General features: G+C 33.9%; 1 protein-coding gene across 1 annotated transcript in view; it reads left to right on the plus strand.

Annotated features, from left to right (window-relative positions):
* LOC142352918 (uncharacterized) overlaps positions 1-21,347 on the plus strand; it is a 106,031-nt gene extending 84,684 nt beyond the window's left edge. Inside the window, exons 6-7 of the mRNA XM_075405075.1 lie at positions 10,574-10,930; positions 21,008-21,347. Coding sequence (XP_075261190.1) covers positions 10,574-10,930; positions 21,008-21,315 — 665 coding nt within the window. The 3' untranslated portion in view covers positions 21,316-21,347. The remainder of the gene's footprint in view (positions 1-10,573; positions 10,931-21,007) is intronic.
* The last annotated feature ends 629 nt before the right edge of the window (positions 21,348-21,976 follow it).

The following is a 21,976-nucleotide window of genomic DNA, read 5'->3' on the forward strand; positions in this document are numbered from 1 at the left end:
TCTACCTACACAGAGGATACTCCATACCAAGTTTGGTTCAATTTGGACAACTTCTTGATCCAATCAAAAATAACTATAATTAAAAATCGCTCAAATCGCGAAATTCGCAAATTTCCGTATGAAAACCCAACTGTTTGGCTAGGCAAGCTATACCAAATATTCTTTTTGTTTCACACTCTAATTACACTGATGATAGTCCTTGCTGACTTTGATTGATTTGGAGAGCTCCTTGATCCGATGAAAAAGACCTATTTTTAAAATTCTTTAAAATTTCGCAATTCGCGAAATTCTTATAATTCCGTATGAAAAACTAACTTATTGCCTAGACAAGCTATAGCAAAAATTCTTTTTCTCCTATACTTTTCCTACACAGGGGATACTCCATACCAAGTTTGGTTCAATTTGGACAATTTCTTGATCCAATCAAAAATAACTATAATTAAAATTGGCTCATCGCGAAATTTGCAAATTTCCGTATGAAAAGCCAACTTTTTGTCTAGGCAAGCTATACCACAAATTCTTTTTGTTTTACGCTTTAATTACACTGGTGATAATCCATGCTGAGTTTGATTGATTTGGACAGCTCCTTGACCCGATGAAAAAGACCTATTTATAATATTCTCGAAAACTTGCAATTCTCGAATTTCTTAAAACTCCGTTTGAAAAATTAGCTTTTTTCCTAGATAAGCTATGCCAAAAGTTCTTTTTGCTTTACTATCTCATAAACGGGTGATACTCCGTACCAAGTTTCGTTTGATTTGAATAACTCCTTGACCCGATGAAAATGAACTATTTTTAAAATTTTTTTTTCGCGAAATGCAAAAAGTTCCGTATGAAATAATATTTTTTTTACTAGGCAAGCTATAGCAAAAGCTCCTTTTTCTCCACTCTACCTACACAGGGGATACTACATGTCGTTTTTGGTTCAACTTGGACATTTCTAAGGCCCAATCAATAAAAACTACAGTTAAAATTCGTTATTCGCGATAACTTGCAAATTTACGTATGAAAACCTAACTTTTTTCGTAGGCAAGCGAAAGCAAAAATTTTTTTCGTCCTACACTCTACCTTCACAGGGGATATTCTATTCAGAGTTTGCTTTAATTTGAACAACTTTTTGACCCAATGAAAAATACCTATTTTTAAAATTCCTTATTCGCGAAATTCAAAAAGTTTCGTATGCAAAACTAATTTTTTACTAGGCAAACTAAAGCAAAATTTATTTTTCTCCTGCACTCTAACTACACAGGGGATCCATACCAAATATGGCTATATTTGAATAACTCCTTGACCCAATGAAATCGACCTATTTTTAAATTTCCTTAATCGCAAAATTGGCAAATTTTCGTATGAAAAATTAACTTTCCTCCTAGATCAGCTATAGCACAAATTCGTTTCTCCTACACTCAACCTACACAGGGGGATACTCCATACCAAGTTTGGTTGTATTTGGACTTCTCCTTGAACCGATGAAAAAGGTCTTTTTTCAAATTTCTACAATCTCAATTTATTCAAAATTATCGCGAATTTCCGTATGAAAACCCAACTTTTTTTTAGACAAGCCATGCCTATTGTTCTGTTTGCTTTACACTCTCGTCACACGGGTGATACTCCATACCAAGTTTGGTTTGATTTGAACAACTCCTTGACCCACTGAAAAAGACCTATTTTTAAATTTCCTTATTCGCGAAACTCAAAAAAATTCCGTATTGAAAAATTTTTTTTACTATACAAGCTATAGCAAAATCTTCTTTCGTCCTACATTCTAACTACACAGCTAATACTCCATGCCGAGTTTGGTTCCTTTTGGACAACACTATGACTCAATCAAAAAGAACTATTTTTAAAATTCCTCATTCGCGAATTTCAAAAAGTTCCGTATGAAATGCGTATGAAACACTAATTGCTTTCATAGCCAAGCTACAGCAAAAACAATTTTTGTTCTAGAATTTACATACACAGGGAATACTCCATACCGAGTTTGGTTTGGTTTGGACAATTCGTTGACCCGATCAAAAAACCTTTTTTTTAAATTCAGATTTCGAGAAATTCGCAAATTTCCCTTTGAAAACCTAACTATTTTCCCAGGCAAGCTATTCCAAAAGTTATTTGCGCATTAGACTCCGTATACACATGGGAACTCTGACTATGAGTTGGAATTGATTTGAACAACTTCTTGACACGATGAAAAAACCTATTTTTAAAATTCTATAATCGCAATTTATTCGAAAGAATCGCAAATTTCCGTAGCAAAAAATAACCTTTTTCCTAGACAAGCAATAGCAAAAATTCTCTTTGTGTTACACTCTAGGTACTAATGGGATAATCCATGCCGAGTTTTGTTCGATTTGAATAACTTCTTGACACAAGGAAAAATACTCTATATAAAATTTGAGTATTCGAAACTATCGCAAATTTCTGTGTGAGAAGCTATTTTTTCCTAGGCAAACTCCTGCGAAAATTATTCTTGTTTTACACTCTATGTACACATGGGATACTCAATGCCGCATTTGGTTCGATTTGAATAACTTCTTGATCCAATGAAAAATTTTATTTTTAAAAATTGATTATTCGAAAAGCTAACTTCTTTCCTACGCAAGCTATCGCAAATTTTTTTTGTCGTACACTGTCGATGCAAATGGGATACTCCATACGGAATTTGGTTTGATTAGGACAACTCCTTAGATTGATGAAAAAACCTATTTTTAAAATTCGCTAATCGCGAAATTCGAAAAATTCCAACAAAATTTTTTCCCACACAAGTTATAGCAAAAATTCTGTTTGCTTTACACTCTAACTACACAGGGGATACTCCATACCAAGTTTTGTTTGATTTAGACAACTTCTTGATGCAATCAAAAATAACTTTAGTTAAAATTCGCTCATCGCGAAATTCGCAAATTTCCGTATGAAAACCCAACTTTTTGGCTAGGCAAGCTAAACCAATTTTTTTTTGTTTTACACTCTAAATACACAGGGGATACTCCATATCGAGTTTGGTTCAGTTTGGACAACTTCTTGCTCCAGTCCAAAATAACCAGTGTTAAAATTCGTTATTCACAGAATATGTAAATTTCCGTATGAAAACTCAACTTTTTTGCTAGGCAACCTATAACAAAAATTCTTTTTGTTTTACACTCCAATTACACCGGTGATACTCCATACCGAGATTGGTTGGATTTGGACAATTCCTTGAACCGATGAAAAGTCACCGAGCATTCAGTCGTTCGTTCGGTTATAGTTTCCCGAAGGGTGAATCAAAAGCATTCAAAATAGTCTAAAAATTTTGGTGTGATAATATCGCAACTCGTTTTAACCGGTTATCAACGTAAACACTTTGATTAAAGAACAGTTAAACATCGAGCAGTGAGCATGTGGTCATTTTCGGAGGTTTGTTTTCGAAAATCGTTAGTAACTTGTGAAAATTTGAACCAATCAAAACGAGACCTAGCTCATTAGATCGAACGTGAAAGGTGCTTTAAAACGATAGATACCATCACTTGAATCTGTTAAGTACTTAGAAAATCAAAGCCAATGAGCATTCAGTCAATTTTACTACCTTTTCCCACAACACATGTGCTCGATCTTTAATTTTTCCTCTACTTCAACAAGAAACTTACAGTTAGCGATTGAGATACAATCCCGATGGTCAGGATTGACAAAATTTGACAACCGTTTCGGATCAATAACTACAATCTGAAAGAGAAGAAATTGGTCTGCAGTTGTGGTGTTTCTCTCCCCAGGAGGTCAAACCGGGCCAAATTCCCTGGCCGATTTCACTAAAACGGCTGAACAAAAAACACCTTTTTTGTAGCACTGCTACTCATCATATTAAAAAATGAGCATAATCTGTGCACTCTTCGAGGAGTTATAGCAAAAAACACGTGCCAAGATACACCACCTTGAGAGCTAAAATTGAGCATCTAAGCCTGAGAAAACGCTATACGAAGTCTACATATCCAAAATCTACGTTAGACTGCCGATTCAAAACACAAATTTTGTCACCAGAAGTAACAAAATTCAAAGCTTGAAAAGTGGTGTCGGATAGGGTCAACCGCTTCTAGGGCTAATACCGAGGGCAAGCTTACTGTCCAGTTTCTCTAAAGCGGCGGAACAAAAAAAACCCATATAGTACAGCTCTTAGCACTGCTTGAGATACGCATCAAATCAAAAAATGAGCGCAATCGGTCCACTCTAGAAGAAGTTATAGCAAAAAATAGGTACCCAACCAAATGACCAAAAAAGCGAGGTGACATAACTTCAGAGTCAAATTTGACTATCTCAATTCCATAAAATACTATAGAAAATATATATGGGGATACTCCCCGCTAACTGAGGATTCTAAAACACTAAAATTTTTTGGGCAAATCGCGTGTTTTGTTGTACCGAAATTTGGGTCATCCCGAATAGACCGAAAATTCTATAATCGCAATTTATTCGAAAGAATCGCAAATTTCCGTAGCAAAAAATAACTTTTTTCCTAGACAAGCAATAGCAAAAATTCTCTTTGTGTTACACTCTAGGTACTAATGGGATAATCCATGCCGAGTTTTGTTCGATTTGAATAACTTCTTGACACAAGGAAAAATACTCTATATAAAATTTGAGTATTCGAAACTATCGCAAATTTCTGTGTGAGAAGCTATTTTTTCCTAGGCAAACTCCTGCGAAAATTATTCTTGTTTTACACTCTATGTACACATGGGATACTCAATGCCGCATTTGGTTCGATTTGAATAACTTCTTGATCCAATGAAAAATTTTCTTTTTAAAAATTGATTATTCGAAAAGCTAACTTCTTTCCTACTCAAGCTATCGCAAATTTTTTTTGTCGTACACTGTCGATGCAAATGGGATACTCCATACGGAATTTGGTTTGATTAGGACAACTCCTTAGATTGATGAAAAAACCTATTTTTAAAATTCGCTAATCGCGAAATTCGAAAAATTCCGTATGAAAAACAAAATTTTTTCCCACACAAGTTATAGCAAAAATTCTGTTTGCTTTACACTCTAACTACACAGGGGATACTCCATACCAAGTTTTGTTTGATTTAGACAACTTCTTGATGCAATCAAAAATAACTTTAGTTAAAATTCGCTCATCGCGAAATTCGCAAATTTCCGTATGAAAACCCAACTTTTTGGCTAGGCAAGCTAAACCAATTTTTTTTTGTTTTACACTCTAAATACACAGGGGATACTCCATATCGAGTTTGGTTCAGTTTGGACAACTTCTTGCTCCAGTCCAAAATAACCAGTGTTAAAATTCGTTATTCACAGAATATGTAAATTTCCGTATGAAAACTCAACTTTTTTGCTAGGCAACCTATAACAAAAATTCTTTTTGTTTTACACTCCAATTACACCGGTGATACTCCATACCGAGATTGGTTGGATTTGGACAATTCCTTGAACCGATGAAAAGTCACCGAGCATTCAGTCGTTCGTTCGGTTATAGTTTCCCGAAGGGTGAATCAAAAGCATTCAAAATAGTCTAAAAATTTTGGTGTGATAATATCGCAACTCGTTTTAACCGGTTATCAACGTAAACACTTTGATTAAAGAACAGTTAAACATCGAGCAGTGAGCATGTGGTCATTTTCGGAGGTTTGTTTTCGAAAATCGTTAGTAACTTGTGAAAATTTGAACCAATCAAAACGAGACCTAGCTCATTAGATCGAACGTGAAAGGTGCTTTAAAACGATAGATACCATCACTTGAATCTGTTAAGTACTTAGAAAATCAAAGCCAATGAGCATTCAGTCAATTTTACTACCTTTTCCCACAACACATGTGCTCGATCTTTAATTTTTCCTCTACTTCAACAAGAAACTTACAGTTAGCGATTGAGATACAATCCCGATGGTCAGGATTGACAAAATTTGACAACCGTTTCGGATCAATAACTACAATCTGAAAGAGAAGAAATTGGTCTGCAGTTGTGGTGTTTCTCTCCCCAGGAGGTCAAACCGGGCCAAATTCCCTGGCCGATTTCACTAAAACGGCTGAACAAAAAACACCTTTTTTGTAGCACTGCTACTCATCATATTAAAAAATGAGCATAATCTGTGCACTCTTCGAGGAGTTATAGCAAAAAACACGTGCCAAGATACACCACCTTGAGAGCTAAAATTGAGCATCTAAGCCTGAGAAAACGCTATACGAAGTCTACATATCCAAAATCTACGTTAGACTGCCGATTCAAAACACAAATTTTGTCACCAGAAGTAACAAAATTCAAAGCTTGAAAAGTGGTGTCGGATAGGGTCAACCGCTTCTAGGGCTAATACCGAGGGCAAGCTTACTGTCCAGTTTCTCTAAAGCGGCGGAACAAAAAAAACCCATATAGTACAGCTCTTAGCACTGCTTGAGATACGCATCAAATCAAAAAATGAGCGCAATCGGTCCACTCTAGAAGAAGTTATAGCAAAAAATAGGTACCCAACCAAATGACCAAAAAAGCGAGGTGACATAACTTCAGAGTCAAATTTGACTATCTCAATTCCATAAAATACTATAGAAAATATATATGGGGATACTCCCCGCTAACTGAGGATTCTAAAACACTAAAATTTTTTGGGCAAATCGCGTGTTTTGTTGTACCGAAATTTGGGTCATCCCGAATAGACCGAAAAATCAACTTTTTCAAATTCAAACATCAATAAATTTTTGATTCGGCCAATTTGAGAAACCAACTAAACACTGCAAGCAAGAAGGGTTCAGCTCCAATAAAACGCGACTATTCCCGTGCAATATGGTGCAGTACTTTTGGAGAAATCTTTGATGACATGAACCGTACCCCGATATTTTGGCTATTGCGAGAGCACAAATTCTCGCAAAATCGCGCAAAACGACTGAAATATGCGCCACGTAGATAATTCTGAACGCAAATCAGGTCCAGACTGTAGTTACTGAGAGTCCAAAATCTCTATTGCGAAGTGGGAAAAAATCCCACCTAGACCTAAGGGCCAGGGTGTTTTGTGTGTTTTGATAAAAAAAAAGAACTCAAACAAGAATTTCATGGTTTCTCAAAAAAAACTCTTGATTTCACCAAAACTTCATAAAAGCTTCGAGGACCTAAACAAATACTAAATAACAAAATTTGCGAGTAACAATAATCCAAATTAGAAGAACAACAACATCAAAACTAAAAAAACGTTTTCAGACATAATAACTTTTGAATTTTCCTAAATTTACCGCCTGAAAACCTTCTGAGAAGGCCATTTTCAGGAAATAATTAAACAATGGAAACAAGAAGAACTCATATTCAACAACGCGCAACCATGCTTGTCTAAATTGACAAAGTAGTTTAGGAGAAATCATTAGAAACGTAAAGCAAGCTCCAATATTGCTGCCAGTAATTTAAAATTTTCAAACAGTATCGAGAAAAGCAATATAAGACTAGCCCTCGGAAAAAATTCAGGATTGAAAGCCAGCGCAGTGTTTCTGGACCCTGAAAACTTATTCCACGAAGTAGGAACTTTTTCCTACCTTGCCGCATAGTCCAGTGTGTTTTGAGTGGTTTGTCAAAAACGAAGTCACACAACAGTTTCATAAATTTAAAAAAAGAAGACAAATAAAATTATTATATTCCAAAAACCGAGGTTACCAAGAACTTGATGGATTGAAACAAGCCTTAATAACACAGTTTGCAAGAAGCAATACCACAATTGAAGATAAACTGCATCAATACTGAAATCATTTTGAAACAATAATTTTTTAAAATTTTTTTAACTTAGAATCTAATAACCGTCTGAGCAGGCCAATTTCAGTAATAATATAAAGCAAATTGTCAAGAAGATCTTACGATTAACATTACAAGATTATGCTCGTCTAAGATGGCAGAAGCCACATTTAATCTACAGCTGATGGGAGAAGGTCCTTAAAATGGCAAAAAGGAAATAACCAGGCCAAGCATGGATCATAAGTCCTCTTCAAAAAGTTATAAACGAAAGTTTTTCTTGAAGTTCGAAAGTTCGACAATTTCCTCACCTATTTCACCAATTCTTTGACAATTTCTGATACAAGTCAAAAATTTTGCATCTGTTTCTACACAAACTGTGAAAGTACATTGTCAGCGCTACGAAAAGAGCCATCATAAAATTTTTAAATCTTCTTGGTTCAGAAAGCTAATAACGATAGTTTTTCATGCGCATCAACATTTTCTTGAACTTATTCAACAATTCTTTGACAATTTCTTATACAAGTCAAAAACTTTCTATCTGCTTCTAAAAAAACTCTAAAATTGCCTTATCAGGGCGTTAGCAATATGGAGATCTACGCTAAATTGAACGCTAAATATGTAAGACCTACACAAATTTTAACGCAAAATATGTACGATCTACGCCAAATTCAACGCAAAATATGTCAGATCTACGCTAATTTCAACGCAAAATATGTAAAATCTACGCTAAAATTCAACGCAAAATTATGTAAGATTGGCGCTGAATGCGTCGAAATTATGTAAGATCTACGCTCAAGCGTTGATCTTACAAAAAGTCATCGCATTCAACGCCAATCTTACATAATTTTGCGTTCTTTAGCGTTGACAGCTGGCTGGATTTCCTCTGGCATCTACTTCTACACAAAATCAGAAAACTGACTTATCAGGGCAACAACAGCAAGATCAATAGAGAATGTAAGCCAATCCATTTTTCATCCCGTTTCATCAATTCTGCAGAACTCAAACGCTCAATCAATGATCTGGCCCGGGTCGAGGTTCGACGGTAAATTTTCTGTAGATCAAATTTTTATTATTGCAGCACAAATTTTTGTAATTTTTTTTTCTGTTGCGAAGCCAGGATAAGATTTTCAACCGTTGAAAAGAAGGTAATAAGTGGACAAAACTGCGTAATTGTAGCGTATTTCTAAGAGTGTAATTTTTTCAAAATTGCAGTTTACTTCTCAGAGTGTAATCGCTTCAAAATTACACTTGTCACTCTTTTCGCCACTAAAAATCTGACTAAAAGTGTAATGATCAGTAATTTTTAGTGAGTGTAAAATGAGTGGAGTAAAGAGTGTAAAGAGTGTAAAAACTGTAATTTTTGCAAAATTACACTCTCACACTATTTTCCCTGCTATTTAAGAGTGGAAAAAGCTTTACAGCCTTAATCTCGCCTAAAAAAGGTGGACCATGGATGGACACCTCGGCCCGGGTCCTCAAATTTCAAAAGAGATATGCATAACTTTTGAAAAAGTACATTTATAAAAGCTGATATTTTTTTCTCATCTGAAATTAAATTGTCAACATTTCCAGCTCATCTCTTTCAAAGTTTCACCACATTCAACCCATTTCGCAAAAAACTTTCCGCATACAACCGCTGAGACCTCAACATTTTGTCTGCTCAGATTTTTCCCAACATTTTGTCTGCTCCAACATTTTGTCTGCAAAATTTCCCAACATTTTGTCTGCTCAGATTTTCCAGGCCAAAATTATCTCTGATCAGGTTTTCCAGACGTAAAATTTGCCCTCATCAGACTTTCCAGACCCAAGTTACCTCTGATCAGACTTTCCAGACACAAAAGGTCTCTGATCAGACTTTTCAGACCGAAGCTGTTCTGATCAGACCATCTTCAGACCATGGTCCAGACAATAATTTAGACCATTGCCCAGACCTCAATCAGACTATGATCAGACTCAAGTGCGCTCGAAATAGTCTGATCCGAGAAAGAATTTATTTATGAAAAAAATCTCCTAATTTTGCTCTAGTATATCTATTTCATAAAAACTGATGTTTGCAGTATTTAATTCATCTAAGAAAAAATCAATTATACAAGTATTGCTAAAGAAAACGAAACCCAACTGTTGAGAAAAAATTTTATTTCGTGTACCGTTTAGTGTATATTTCTGACTCAATGTATGAATTTAGACAGCTTTCCATAAGAAACTTCGTGGTCTCCAGTTGATCAAAATTTTTTCTGAAGTGGACCGCCCTCTGCGATCAGCTGGACTCCTTTTTTTCTGATCAGAGCTATCGGACTTTAGATGAGTCTATGATCGGAACTCTGCTTAAAGGCTGTCTCTGGGCAGAGCCAACATCTCGCAGTAAAAAAAAACAAAAAAAAATGAAAAAATTAATGCGCTCGAAATGCTCCCTGATCAGACCCAATTGCGTTCGAAAACATTTCTGATCAGACCCAATTGCGTTCGAAGAGGTTATGATCAGACCCAATTGCGTTCGAAGAGGTTATGATCAGACCCAAATGCGCTCGAAGTCGTCTCTGATCAGACTTTTCAGACCAAGTCGACCTCTGATCAGACCATCTTCAGACAATGGTCCAGACTGTAGTGCGCTCGAACTTCCTTCCAGACGCTGTAATTTCGGTCTGGGAACACACGGGTGTGCGCTCGACTGGGTCTGATCATAAACCAATTTGGGTCTGGACCTCAACCTGGGTTGAGTTTGCTTTAAAAGCAATTGTTTTTAATGCAATTCAGCAGATACTCTCATGATGGATCTTGGCAAATTTGATATCAGATTCGATCTCAAGTTTAATTTCTAATTTAAATTCTAAAATTTAATTTTCTCTAATTTAATTTGCTATTTTAGAAAAATAAACCTTTTTTCAGGGCCGGCCGTGATACCAGCAACACCCACCAATGTTGAAACAGACGATGTCGCAAATTTGACAGGAGTTGCGTATTATGTAAACGAGAACTCAGACTCCTCAAAGTTCACGTTCAGTCTGTCCAGTCCTGCCACTGAAATACGAATAGTCACATACATTTTGGACTCACGCAATGAAAGCACGGGAGAGGCTAAATTCACTGAATACATGCATAATGCTACTGTGAGTGAAACTACCTTTGAGATAGATCTGCTCGAGTATAATGGTGAGAAATTGGACCGACCTTGTACAATGATATTGGGCAATTTATTCACAGATGCACCTGACTGTAACTACTCCCAATTCACCGCCTTTACAGGTTAGTTAAGAAAAACACTTAAGTTCCACTGACTCAAACCATGGCAAGGACAGTGCTTAGAAAATGTACTGATAGTAATTACATAATAATTAATTAATTACACAATTAGTCAAATTGTTCGAATAATTAAGGTTATTAATTAATTAAAACTGAATTCTACCCAAGATAATGTTACAAACGACAGATCACAATATAATTGAAAATTCTTAGAGAAGTGGAGTACCTCTGCCTCTTAAAACTCTTTTATCTGTCTTCAAAGTTTTTGATAGCACGCCGACCTATTCCCCAAGGTTTTTGTAAAAAATAACGCGCGCAAAAGTTTGTTATCTCAACCACTGACAACCATTATTTGCGACGTGAAAAAAACATCGTTCAAATGTTATTCAGTTGAAAAATTGCAGTTCATCTAGTTCGCTGATAATAATAACGACAAGAAGCGTCCAACTGAACAAAAAAAGAATGAAATAAAGTGCCGACTCGATTTCACGACAAGATCATTATTTATTGTACTAATTCTAAAACCGATCACTAGAAAAGTTTTTGAATTCATTTGCTCTCAAATTATTGCTTTCTATAATCACTTTCGATAAATCATCGCCGAATTATTTTTGATCAACTGCAGCTATTTTTTTGGTGAAGTAGCCGGAAAATTAGGCCATTTTGTCATCATTTTAATCAATGATGAAATAATAATTCAATGAAATCAAGACTAATAATCAAAATCTTTAGTTTGTCAACTGGAATAACTATTTATAGTTCATTGTCCGGTTTCACAAGACATTTAGTAGCATTTTTTTATGCGAAAAAAGTTCTCGTGACTCATTATGTTGCCAAATCAGACTTGCACAAAATGAGTAAACTGAAGTTTTTCTCTATTTTAGTTACATTTCTTTCCTTAGTCTCAAACTTCTCTAGTTGCTTTTCCATTAGCTATTGGAAAAACCCAAATTAATTGCTCCGACACATAAGAAAGATGTTGTTGCAATGGAACTGTAATTTTGGCTGTCTTTTAATCAAATTTTTCTTAATCACACAAAATTTTTTGTTTTTGTCCAGCTTATCTGATTGAACTTCTTTATTTGAATTTTTGACTAAGTTTTAGTAAACCAGAAGTACAGTACTCATCAACTTCAAACGCAACAGTCAAACGCAGTTTTTGACCCCTGGAAACATGAAAAAAAGTCATAAACTGTTAAAGAACATCAAAAAGCCAAAATGACAGAACTTAAAGTAAACTGCATCTTGGATTCTGAGCACCATTGTAGACGGTTAAATTTATACCGTCGTGTGGAAAACAATGTAACAATTTGAAAAAAATAGGCAGAAAAACTCATGCAACGATTCAATGTAGCATATTACTATACTAACTGATGTCAAACTTCTAGTTTCAAAAAACTTGAGATTGTGAGTTCCGACAATAGCTCCTACACAAAAGTTTTCAAAGTCTCGTTTTCTTAGAACCAACTCAAGTTGTACAAAAGAACATTCAATCTGACCTATAGAGACAACTGCTAAAACCTTACACTTGAAGAAGTTGATGAGTTAAGATTTGTGCAGATATATATCAGAAAAAATTATGTAAACCTAGTTGAGATACTTTTGGTTTTTAAAAAATTCTTGAATTAACAAAAAAAACGAAAGAACGTTAATATGATTCTTTGTCGGTATTGATGTTTTCCGATCTTTAACATTAGATTGATGCGGTTTTTATATCGTTTTTAAACGTAAGAGAATCGGCATTGCAGTTTTTTGAGATTAAGAGAGATGGTGTATCGTTGTTTCTTAAGCGTAAGAAAAATTTGTTGCGAGACAGAGGTTTAGTTCGACGAAATAACAGGAAATTCGGCTTCATACTTAACCGACGTTCAAAAAAGTTGCTTGCAAACTCAAAGAAATTAAATCAGAACTTAATGAAAGTGAATTAATCACCAGAATTTTCATCAATGTTCAACAAGTATGCTGCATTTTTTATTTCAAATGTAACCAAATACAACTTTTTTTGTTTTTTTTTTAAATTGTGAATGTGCGTAAGATCGAATTTCATTAGTTTTGCAGTTTTTTTAGATTTTTGTTCTAAGAAGTACGTTTAAATTTCCTGCAAAAAACTCTATCGTAGCATATGACATTTTAAACAAAAATATCAAAATTGATTACGAAAAATTGACAATTTCTTGTGGCAAAATCCAAACATACGGAGGACGATATCGTACATTCATACTGAATTTTCTAAAAAAAATAACAAATCTCAAAAAACCAATCTCTGTTGCGTCCAAAAACGACGATACGGAATCTTTCTTTTGTTCCGATCCAACAACAGCGAACAAACTGAACGTACTGAAGCCTTCAGACCTTTGAAACTGCAATTTTTTGTTTAGTATTTGCAACTAGAGAAATAAAAACATTTAAATTAGAAATTCAAATAGAAATTTTCATTCTGTAAAACTGTTACATTCGTGCTCTCGAGAAAAAAATAAATTTTCTTCAAAATTGTCAATTAATTACTGAGAATTAGGGAAAAATGTCTCCGACAATTGCGGACGAAAGCTTCTGCATCTTCTCAATTCTTTTTTGAAGTCTGGAAACGCAACTGGACCAGATACAAAAAATTTGAACCGACGGCAAAATAAGGGTGAAAAGACTTCACTTGAGAAATTGTTTATTAATTATAAAAATTATAGAAATTTATTTCGTCCCATATTTTGTTGTGCGAAATCTTTAAAAAACTGTGTTGTATGTATAAGATTGCAACGTTTTTTCCAGGTATGTCTTTTTTTTCCAGAATACTAAGGATAAAATTTAGCGGACAAATTTAATTTTGCCTTCTAAATTTCGTCTGAAGTGGGGGTTCAGCACAAAAAATGAAAATCCGACTATATACTGTAGAAACACAAAAAATACAGACACGCAATGTTGAGAAACAAGGAAAACGTCATTGTGCAGATTGCAGCAGAAGAAGTTAAATGATTGAAGAAGACTGTCAACTTTTTTAAAAATAAATCGGAAACTGTAGTAGAAAAGAGCTCAATAATGATATGAAAGCAACACTTGTCATAAACAAAAAAAGAAGAAAACACAATTCTGCTGCTTTAATTTATAGTACCCCTGATTCGGAATCCTAAACTTTTTATCTGGATTTTTAAACGCAAATCATTCCAACGTAAAAGAAAAGAAGTTTGGTAATATGCGTGTGCACATAATGTTATGGCTCCGCTCATTCATATTCTTGACAAAAAATTGAATTTATCTGAAACAGAAAAAATAACAATGCATTATAGCGAGAACGAAATGTGCCATTAACAAGACTGCAAGACAGACAATAAGTCAAAAAAGAACAAGAAACAATAACTTGGAACAAAACTCAATTCTGAAATGCAAAAACAAAATTATAGGAGAGTCAAAATATCATCAGAAAATTAAATTTTCCGAAAAAAATATAGGTCCTGTCGTTAAACAGACAAGTTAGAAATCGGCGGAAAAACAACATAATAGGCAATTTTAAGCAATTCGTTTGATTTTTTTGAGAACAATTAAGTTCAAAGAGCCTCTGACAACATTCTTGACAACATCCGGAATATGTCTTCCGACTTATAAAAGGACAACAAATACCCTCAACAATAAATAAATCAAAATTCGACAAAATAAATCAGTGTCGGGGCTATTCAACTCAATAATAATAGATTATTTGAAAATTCCATATGCATAATTGGGCCTGAATTATTTGCCAAGCGGACTAAAATCAAACTAAAAATTGGGGACATGTTCAAAAACCGCATTTTAGTTAATACTGGTAGAGTCATAGTCGGAAAACCATTGGCTTAAGCACGCAATTGCAGATGCGTGCTTAAGCCAATGGTCAGTAATGTACACCAAAAAAGTCAGCTGAAAATTGCAGTTTGTAATTGAAATCGGAAAAATTATTTTGAACGTTTTGAAACAAAAATGTAAAGAAGAAGCAAAGTTCAAAATATCACTTAATTTTTATGAAAGAAATCTATTCCAAATCAAGAAAACCATTAGATGAGATTTGATCTAAAATTTTAACAATTTGCCTCACTGAAAAATTGAACAGGTCCCTTTATACCGGAAATGGCTGAGACCTGTTGTTTTTCAAAAAAAAATATCATGAGACTACAAAAAGACGACAAAAACAGGCGGAAAGCAACAATTCAAACTAATTTTTCAAATAAACACTCAGTAGGTCAGTGCAAATGCGCTTTATTTTAACTGTGGTTTTTGACTGCCTGTTTTTAAGTAATAACATGATAAGAAAACAAAAGAAACTCAAAAAGGCAAATGACCAAAAATCCAAAACAAGCTATTAAAAGCCGTAAAACTGAAGTCGAAAACCATCATTTAAAAAAGTTTGAGTGAAATAAGTTTTGAAACCTGCAAGTTAAAAGGATGACTTTTCCTTCAAACCGAAAAGTGGTGGATGGAGAACTGTTTCAGCCAAAATGATAGATAGAAAAAATTACGCTACTTAGGACAACAATTTAACCCGTCTTCAATGATACTGGGTCATCAGAGTTCAAAAATTAATTCCATACTCGATGATACCTAGTCAATTATACAAAAAGACAATGTTGAAGCCATAAAACTCATGATCTTTTGAGAAACAACAGTATTTTTTCATCGGGCTTCAATTGCTTGTAAGTGGGATCTGTCAGTTATTGATCTCTTTTTTTAGTCGTGCCAGTATTTATCATAAAGGCTTTAAACAACAAAACGTTTCAAATAAAGAAGAAATTGCAAAACATTTAAAAGAAGACAGCACCTCGATAAAATCCGAATGACTTTTTTGAAAAATTGACGTATAAACCAAAGCTAGCCTTGATATTACTGCTCGCCCGTTAAAAAACATTTTTATTCCTATGGATTGTAGACAAAAAAAACAAAGTAAAAATGGGCGAAAAAACAACACAATAGGCAACGTTAAGCAATTCCTTTGATTTTCTTAGAACAATTAATTTCAATGTCGTGAGGAAAGTAGCTATTAATTTAATACAAATTATCTCGTCATTTATATCTCTATTAGGAGCCTCTGACAACAGTCTTAATCCCGAATTTGTCTTCCGACTAATAAAAGGACAACAAATACCCTCAACAAAGAATAAATCAAAATTCGACAAAAAAATCAGTGTCGGGGCTAATCAACTAATTATTTATAGGTTATTTGAAAATTCCATATGCATAATTGGGCCTGAATTATTTGCCAAGCGGACCAAAACCAAACTAAAATTTAAGGACATGTTCAAAATCCGCAATTTAGTTAAAACCGGTATTCATAGTCGCAAAACCATAGGCTTATGCACGCAAACGCAGAGTAATGTAGAGTAATGTACACCAAAAATACAGCTGATTTTTTATGAAAGAAATCTATTCCAAATCAAGAAAACCATTAGATGAGATTTGATCTAAAATTTTAACAATTTGCCTCACTGAAAAATTGAACAGGTCCCTTTATACCTGAAATGGCTGAGACCTGTTGTTTTTCAAAAAAAATATCATGAGACTACAAAAAGACGACAAAAACAGGCGGAAAGCAACAATTCAAACTAAATGTCACTTATTTTTTAAGAAAGAGATCTGTTCCAAATCAAAAATCCATTAGATGAGATTTGATCTAAGAATTTTAAAATTTGCCTCACTGAAAACTTCGAACAGTTCCCTTTATCCCGGAAATGGCTGAGACTTGTTTTTCAAAAAAAATCATAAGACTAAAAAAGACGACAAAAACAAGCGGAAAGCAAAAACTTAAACTAATTTTCCAAATAAACAATCAGTAAGTCAGTTCAAATGCGCTTTGTTTTAACTGTGGCTTAAGACTGCCTGTTTTTAAAGGATAACATGACAAGAAAACATAAAAATCAAAAGAGCAAATGACCAAAAATTGAAAACAAGCTAATAAAGCCGTAAATTTGAAGTCAATAACCATCATTTAAAAAAAGCTTGAGTGAAATAAGTCTTGAATTCTCTAAGTTGAAAGAATGACCTTTCCTTTAAACCGAAAAGTGGTGGATGGAAAACTGTTTCAATCAACAAGCAGATAGAAAAAAATAGACGCTCCTTAGGACAACAATTGAACCCGTCTCTAATGATACAGTCATCAGAGTTCAAAAAAAGTTCCATAACTCAATGCTACCTCGTCAATTATACAAAAACACAATTTTGAAGCCATAAAAATCATGATCTTTGATAGAAACAGCATTAATTCATCGGGCTTCAATTGCTCGTAAGTGAGATCTGTCAGTTATTGATCTCTTTTTTAAATCGTGCCAGTATTTATCATAAAGGCTTTAAACAGCCAAACGTTTCAAATAAAGAAGAAATTGCATAACATTTAAAAGAAGACAGCACCTCGATACAATCCGAATGACTTTTTGGAAAAATGACTTTTTCATTTATATCTCTATTAGGAGCCTCTGACAACAGTCTTAATCCCGAATTTGTCTTCCGACTAATAAAAGGACAACAAATACCCTCAACAAAGAATAAATCAAAATTCGACAAAAAAATCAGTGTCGGGGCTAATCAACTAATTATTTATAGGTTATTTGAAAATTCCATATGCATAATTGGGCCTGAATTATTTGCCAAGCGGACCAAAACCAAACTAAAATTTAAGGACATGTTCAAAATCCGCAATTTAGTTAAAACCGGTATTCATAGTCGCAAAACCATAGGCTTATGCACGCAAACGCAGAGTAATGTAGAGTAATGTACACCAAAAATACAGCTGATTTTTTATGAAAGAAATCTATTCCAAATCAAGAAAACCATTAGATGAGATTTGATCTAAAATTTTAACAATTTGCCTCACTGAAAAATTGAACAGGTCCCTTTATACCTGAAATGGCTGAGACCTGTTGTTTTTCAAAAAAAATATCATGAGACTACAAAAAGACGACAAAAACAGGCGGAAAGCAACAATTCAAACTAAATGTCACTTATTTTTTAAGAAAGAGATCTGTTCCAAATCAAAAATCCATTAGATGAGATTTGATCTAAGAATTTTAAAATTTGCCTCACTGAAAACTTCGAACAGTTCCCTTTATCCCGGAAATGGCTGAGACTTGTTTTTCAAAAAAAATCATAAGACTAAAAAAGACGACAAAAACAAGCGGAAAGCAAAAACTTAAACTAATTTTCCAAATAAACAATCAGTAAGTCAGTTCAAATGCGCTTTGTTTTAACTGTGGCTTAAGACTGCCTGTTTTTAAAGGATAACATGACAAGAAAACATAAAAATCAAAAGAGCAAATGACCAAAAATTGAAAACAAGCTAATAAAGCCGTAAATTTGAAGTCAATAACCATCATTTAAAAAAAGCTTGAGTGAAATAAGTCTTGAATTCTCTAAGTTGAAAGAATGACCTTTCCTTTAAACCGAAAAGTGGTGGATGGAAAACTGTTTCAATCAACAAGCAGATAGAAAAAAATAGACGCTCCTTAGGACAACAATTGAACCCGTCTCTAATGATACAGTCATCAGAGTTCAAAAAAAGTTCCATAACTCAATGCTACCTCGTCAATTATACAAAAACACAATTTTGAAGCCATAAAAATCATGATCTTTGATAGAAACAGCATTAATTCATCGGGCTTCAATTGCTCGTAAGTGAGATCTGTCAGTTATTGATCTCTTTTTTAAATCGTGCCAGTATTTATCATAAAGGCTTTAAACAGCCAAACGTTTCAAATAAAGAAGAAATTGCATAACATTTAAAAGAAGACAGCACCTCGATACAATCCGAATGACTTTTTGGAAAAATTGACATAAAAACCAAAGGTAGCCTTGATATTACTGCACGGCCGTTAAAAAAACGTTTTTAATCCTATGGATAGTAGACAAAAAAGACAAAGTAATAATGGGCTAAAAAACAAAATAATAGGCAACGTTAAGCAATTCGTTTGATTTTTTTTGAACAACTAAGTTCAATGTCGTGAGTAAAGTTATCTATAAAATTAATACAATTTATCTCGTAGCCTCTGACAACAATCTTAATCCCGAATTGGTCTTCCGACTAATAAAAGGACAACAAATACCCTCAACAAAGAATAAATCAAAATTCGACAAACTAAATCAGTGTCTGGGCTATTCAACTAATTAATTATAGGTTATTTGAAAATTCCATATGCATAAAATGGCCTGAATTATTTGCCAAGCGGACCAAAACCAAACTAAAATTTGAGGACATGTTCAAAATCCGCAATTTAGTTAAAACCGGTATTCATAGTCGCAAAAACATAGGCTTAAGCACGCAAACGCAGAGTAAAGTAGAGTAATGTACACCAAAAAGTCAGCTGAAAATTGATGTTTGTGATTGAAATCGGAAAAACTATTTTGAACATTTTGAAACAAAAAAGTAAAGAAGAAGCAAAGTTCATAATGTCGCTTATTTTTTATGAAAGAGATCTATTCCAAATCAAAAAACCATTAGTTGAGATTTGATCTAAAAAATTTAAAATTTGCCTCACTGAAAACTTTGAACAGGTCCCTTTATCCCGGAAATGACTGAGACTTGTTTTTCAAAAAAAATATCATAAGACTAAAAAAAGACGAAAAAAAACAGGCGGAAAGCAAAAACTCAAACTAGTTTTCCACATAAATAATCAGTAGGTCAGTTCAAATGCGCTTTGTTTTAACTGTGGTTTTTGACTGCCTGTTTTTAAATGATAACATGACAAGAAAACATAAAGAAACTCAAAAGGGCAAAAGACGAAAAGTCCAAAACAAGCTAATAAAGCCGTAAAATTGAAGTCAATAACCATTATTTAAAAAAAGCTTGAGTGAAGTAAGTTTTGAAGCCTTTAAGTTGAAAGAATGACTTTTCCTTTAAACCGAAAAGAGGTGAATGGAAAACTGTTTCAACCAAAATGATAGATAGAAAACAATTACGCTCCTTAGGACAACAATTGAACCCGTCTTCAATGATACTGAGTCATCAGAGTTCAAAAACTAATTTCATAACTCATTGATACCTCGTCAATTATACAAAAACACAATGTTGAAGCCATAAAAATCATGATCTTTTGGTAGAAACAACATTATTTTTTCATCGGGCTTCAATTGCTCGTAAGTGGGATCTGTCAGTTATTGATCTCTGTTTTTAAGTCGTGCCAGTATTCATCATAAAGGCTCCAAACAACCAGACGTCCCAAATAAAGAAGAAAATGCATAACATTTAAAAGAAGACAGCGCCTCGATACAATCCGAATGACTTTTTTGGAAAAATTGACATATAAACCAAAGCTAGCCTTAATATTACTGCTCGGCCATCAAAAATACGTATTTAATCCTATGGATAGTAGACAAAAAGATCACTAAATCAAAGAAAAATAATAAGTTTTGGATAATCATCAAATTAAATTTGCAACGAACCGGCCGAATTGAAGTTCCAGAACCCTCTCTTTAAAAATTCAAATTATAGTTTATAAAGTTTTAGCAAAATTGATCAAAAGTAAAGCCGAAAACTTGGAGTTTTCATTTCTCCTTTGCAGAAAAACAGAAAACCTTTATAATTTGATATTCTACAAATGTTGTCTAGAAAAAAGCTTCTAAAGAAAAAAGCTCCTAGAGAATGACAATATAAATCGTGCCAAATATAAAACATGGGAAAAGAAGCCGTAGTCAAAAAAGCTAAGAACACAACAGACAATGTCAAAAGGCATTGAAAAGCTCAGAAGATCAAAAAATAAAGTAGCCAGAGAAACAAATTTAAAATTTTATGTTTAAAATTATTCGAAAAAAAAATTGTTTTGAAAGTTTTGATTTTGAAAGTTTTTGGACGCTTAGCAATGTTTTTCCATCTATAATTCTAGCTATGTTCTAGTTTTTAATCTTTCTATGCTCCCAGCTTCGGGTAGTTCCAATTAGAATGCAACTATAAAACTGATAGAAAGAGCATGACAAAGCAAATTGTTTATAAACAATTGACGGAAAAAACTTACAACAAGAAACGAGTTTCTCGCGATAGTTAAATATCTTTTTTGATGTTAATTGTTGTGATTCGTTTGATCACAAAAAGTGGACAACTTTGAAACTGTCAGTTTGGTTCAAAAATTATTGGTTGAATAGGAGGCTACACCATCGACTCGGCAGAAAACTTCTCGTGGCCAGAGAACTTTGTGGAGGATGGGAATGAAACAGTGTACACAACATTGCCTAGACATTCAGTGATTGAGGGGTTGGCTACAGTGGGAGAGGTATGTGACCTTGACTTCATAGGTGAGACCTACTCTGTTGGGATGAAGGAAGGTGTTCTCATTGCCGATGGTGTATGGCTCGGACCTGATCAAGGTCAAACTGATTCAATACAATTCGACCCTGGTCAATTTGTCAGTCGCGTAAGTTGCAGAGCAAATCTGATAATACTTTTTTGCTAAACTACTGCAACATCCACCAAGGAGGCTCGATCATGTCCATTCGCCCATAATTGTATTGCCCGCATAATCTTATTTGTGGTGTAATTGTATATCAAAAGAAGCAGCGATACTCTACATTCGAAATATAAAGAAAGTAGTTAAATTTTTCAAAAGGGTTCTTAAAAAAGGACAGACGTGCTTTCGAAAAAGGGTTAATAAAGTCAGATCATATTTCTTCATTTCACTAGAGTGAAAATTTGGTAAAAGCAAGACTACAGGCATTTAAACCACTTTTATGCATTTTTGTAGGTTAGAAAAAAATGTATGGAACAATCAACTTTTCCAGACACAAAATAGATCCAGAAATCAACCTCTAACTCTTTTTTAAATTACATCTCAAACTTTAATGTCTTTGAAGCAGCAACTTCAATTCAGCAGCCTCTATCGAATTTCGACTAGATTTCAACTTAACTATTTAGATTTATAAGTGAGTGTATAATTTGAGCAAAACATAATGAAATGACTTCTGCACACAAAAATCCTTAACTATTTTTGATTGACTCAAAAAATGTTATTGAGACTAAGTGATATTTTTTGAAAACGCGATGTGACAAAGTGGTCTAAATCTTTCGACGACAAAAAAAAACCATTCATACTTGTCTGTAACACCTCGTTAGAAGGC

Source organism: Convolutriloba macropyga, chromosome 14, assembly GCF_964194025.1.
Source record: "Convolutriloba macropyga chromosome 14, txConMacr16.3, whole genome shotgun sequence".
NCBI lineage: Eukaryota > Metazoa > Xenacoelomorpha > Acoela > Convolutidae > Convolutriloba > Convolutriloba macropyga.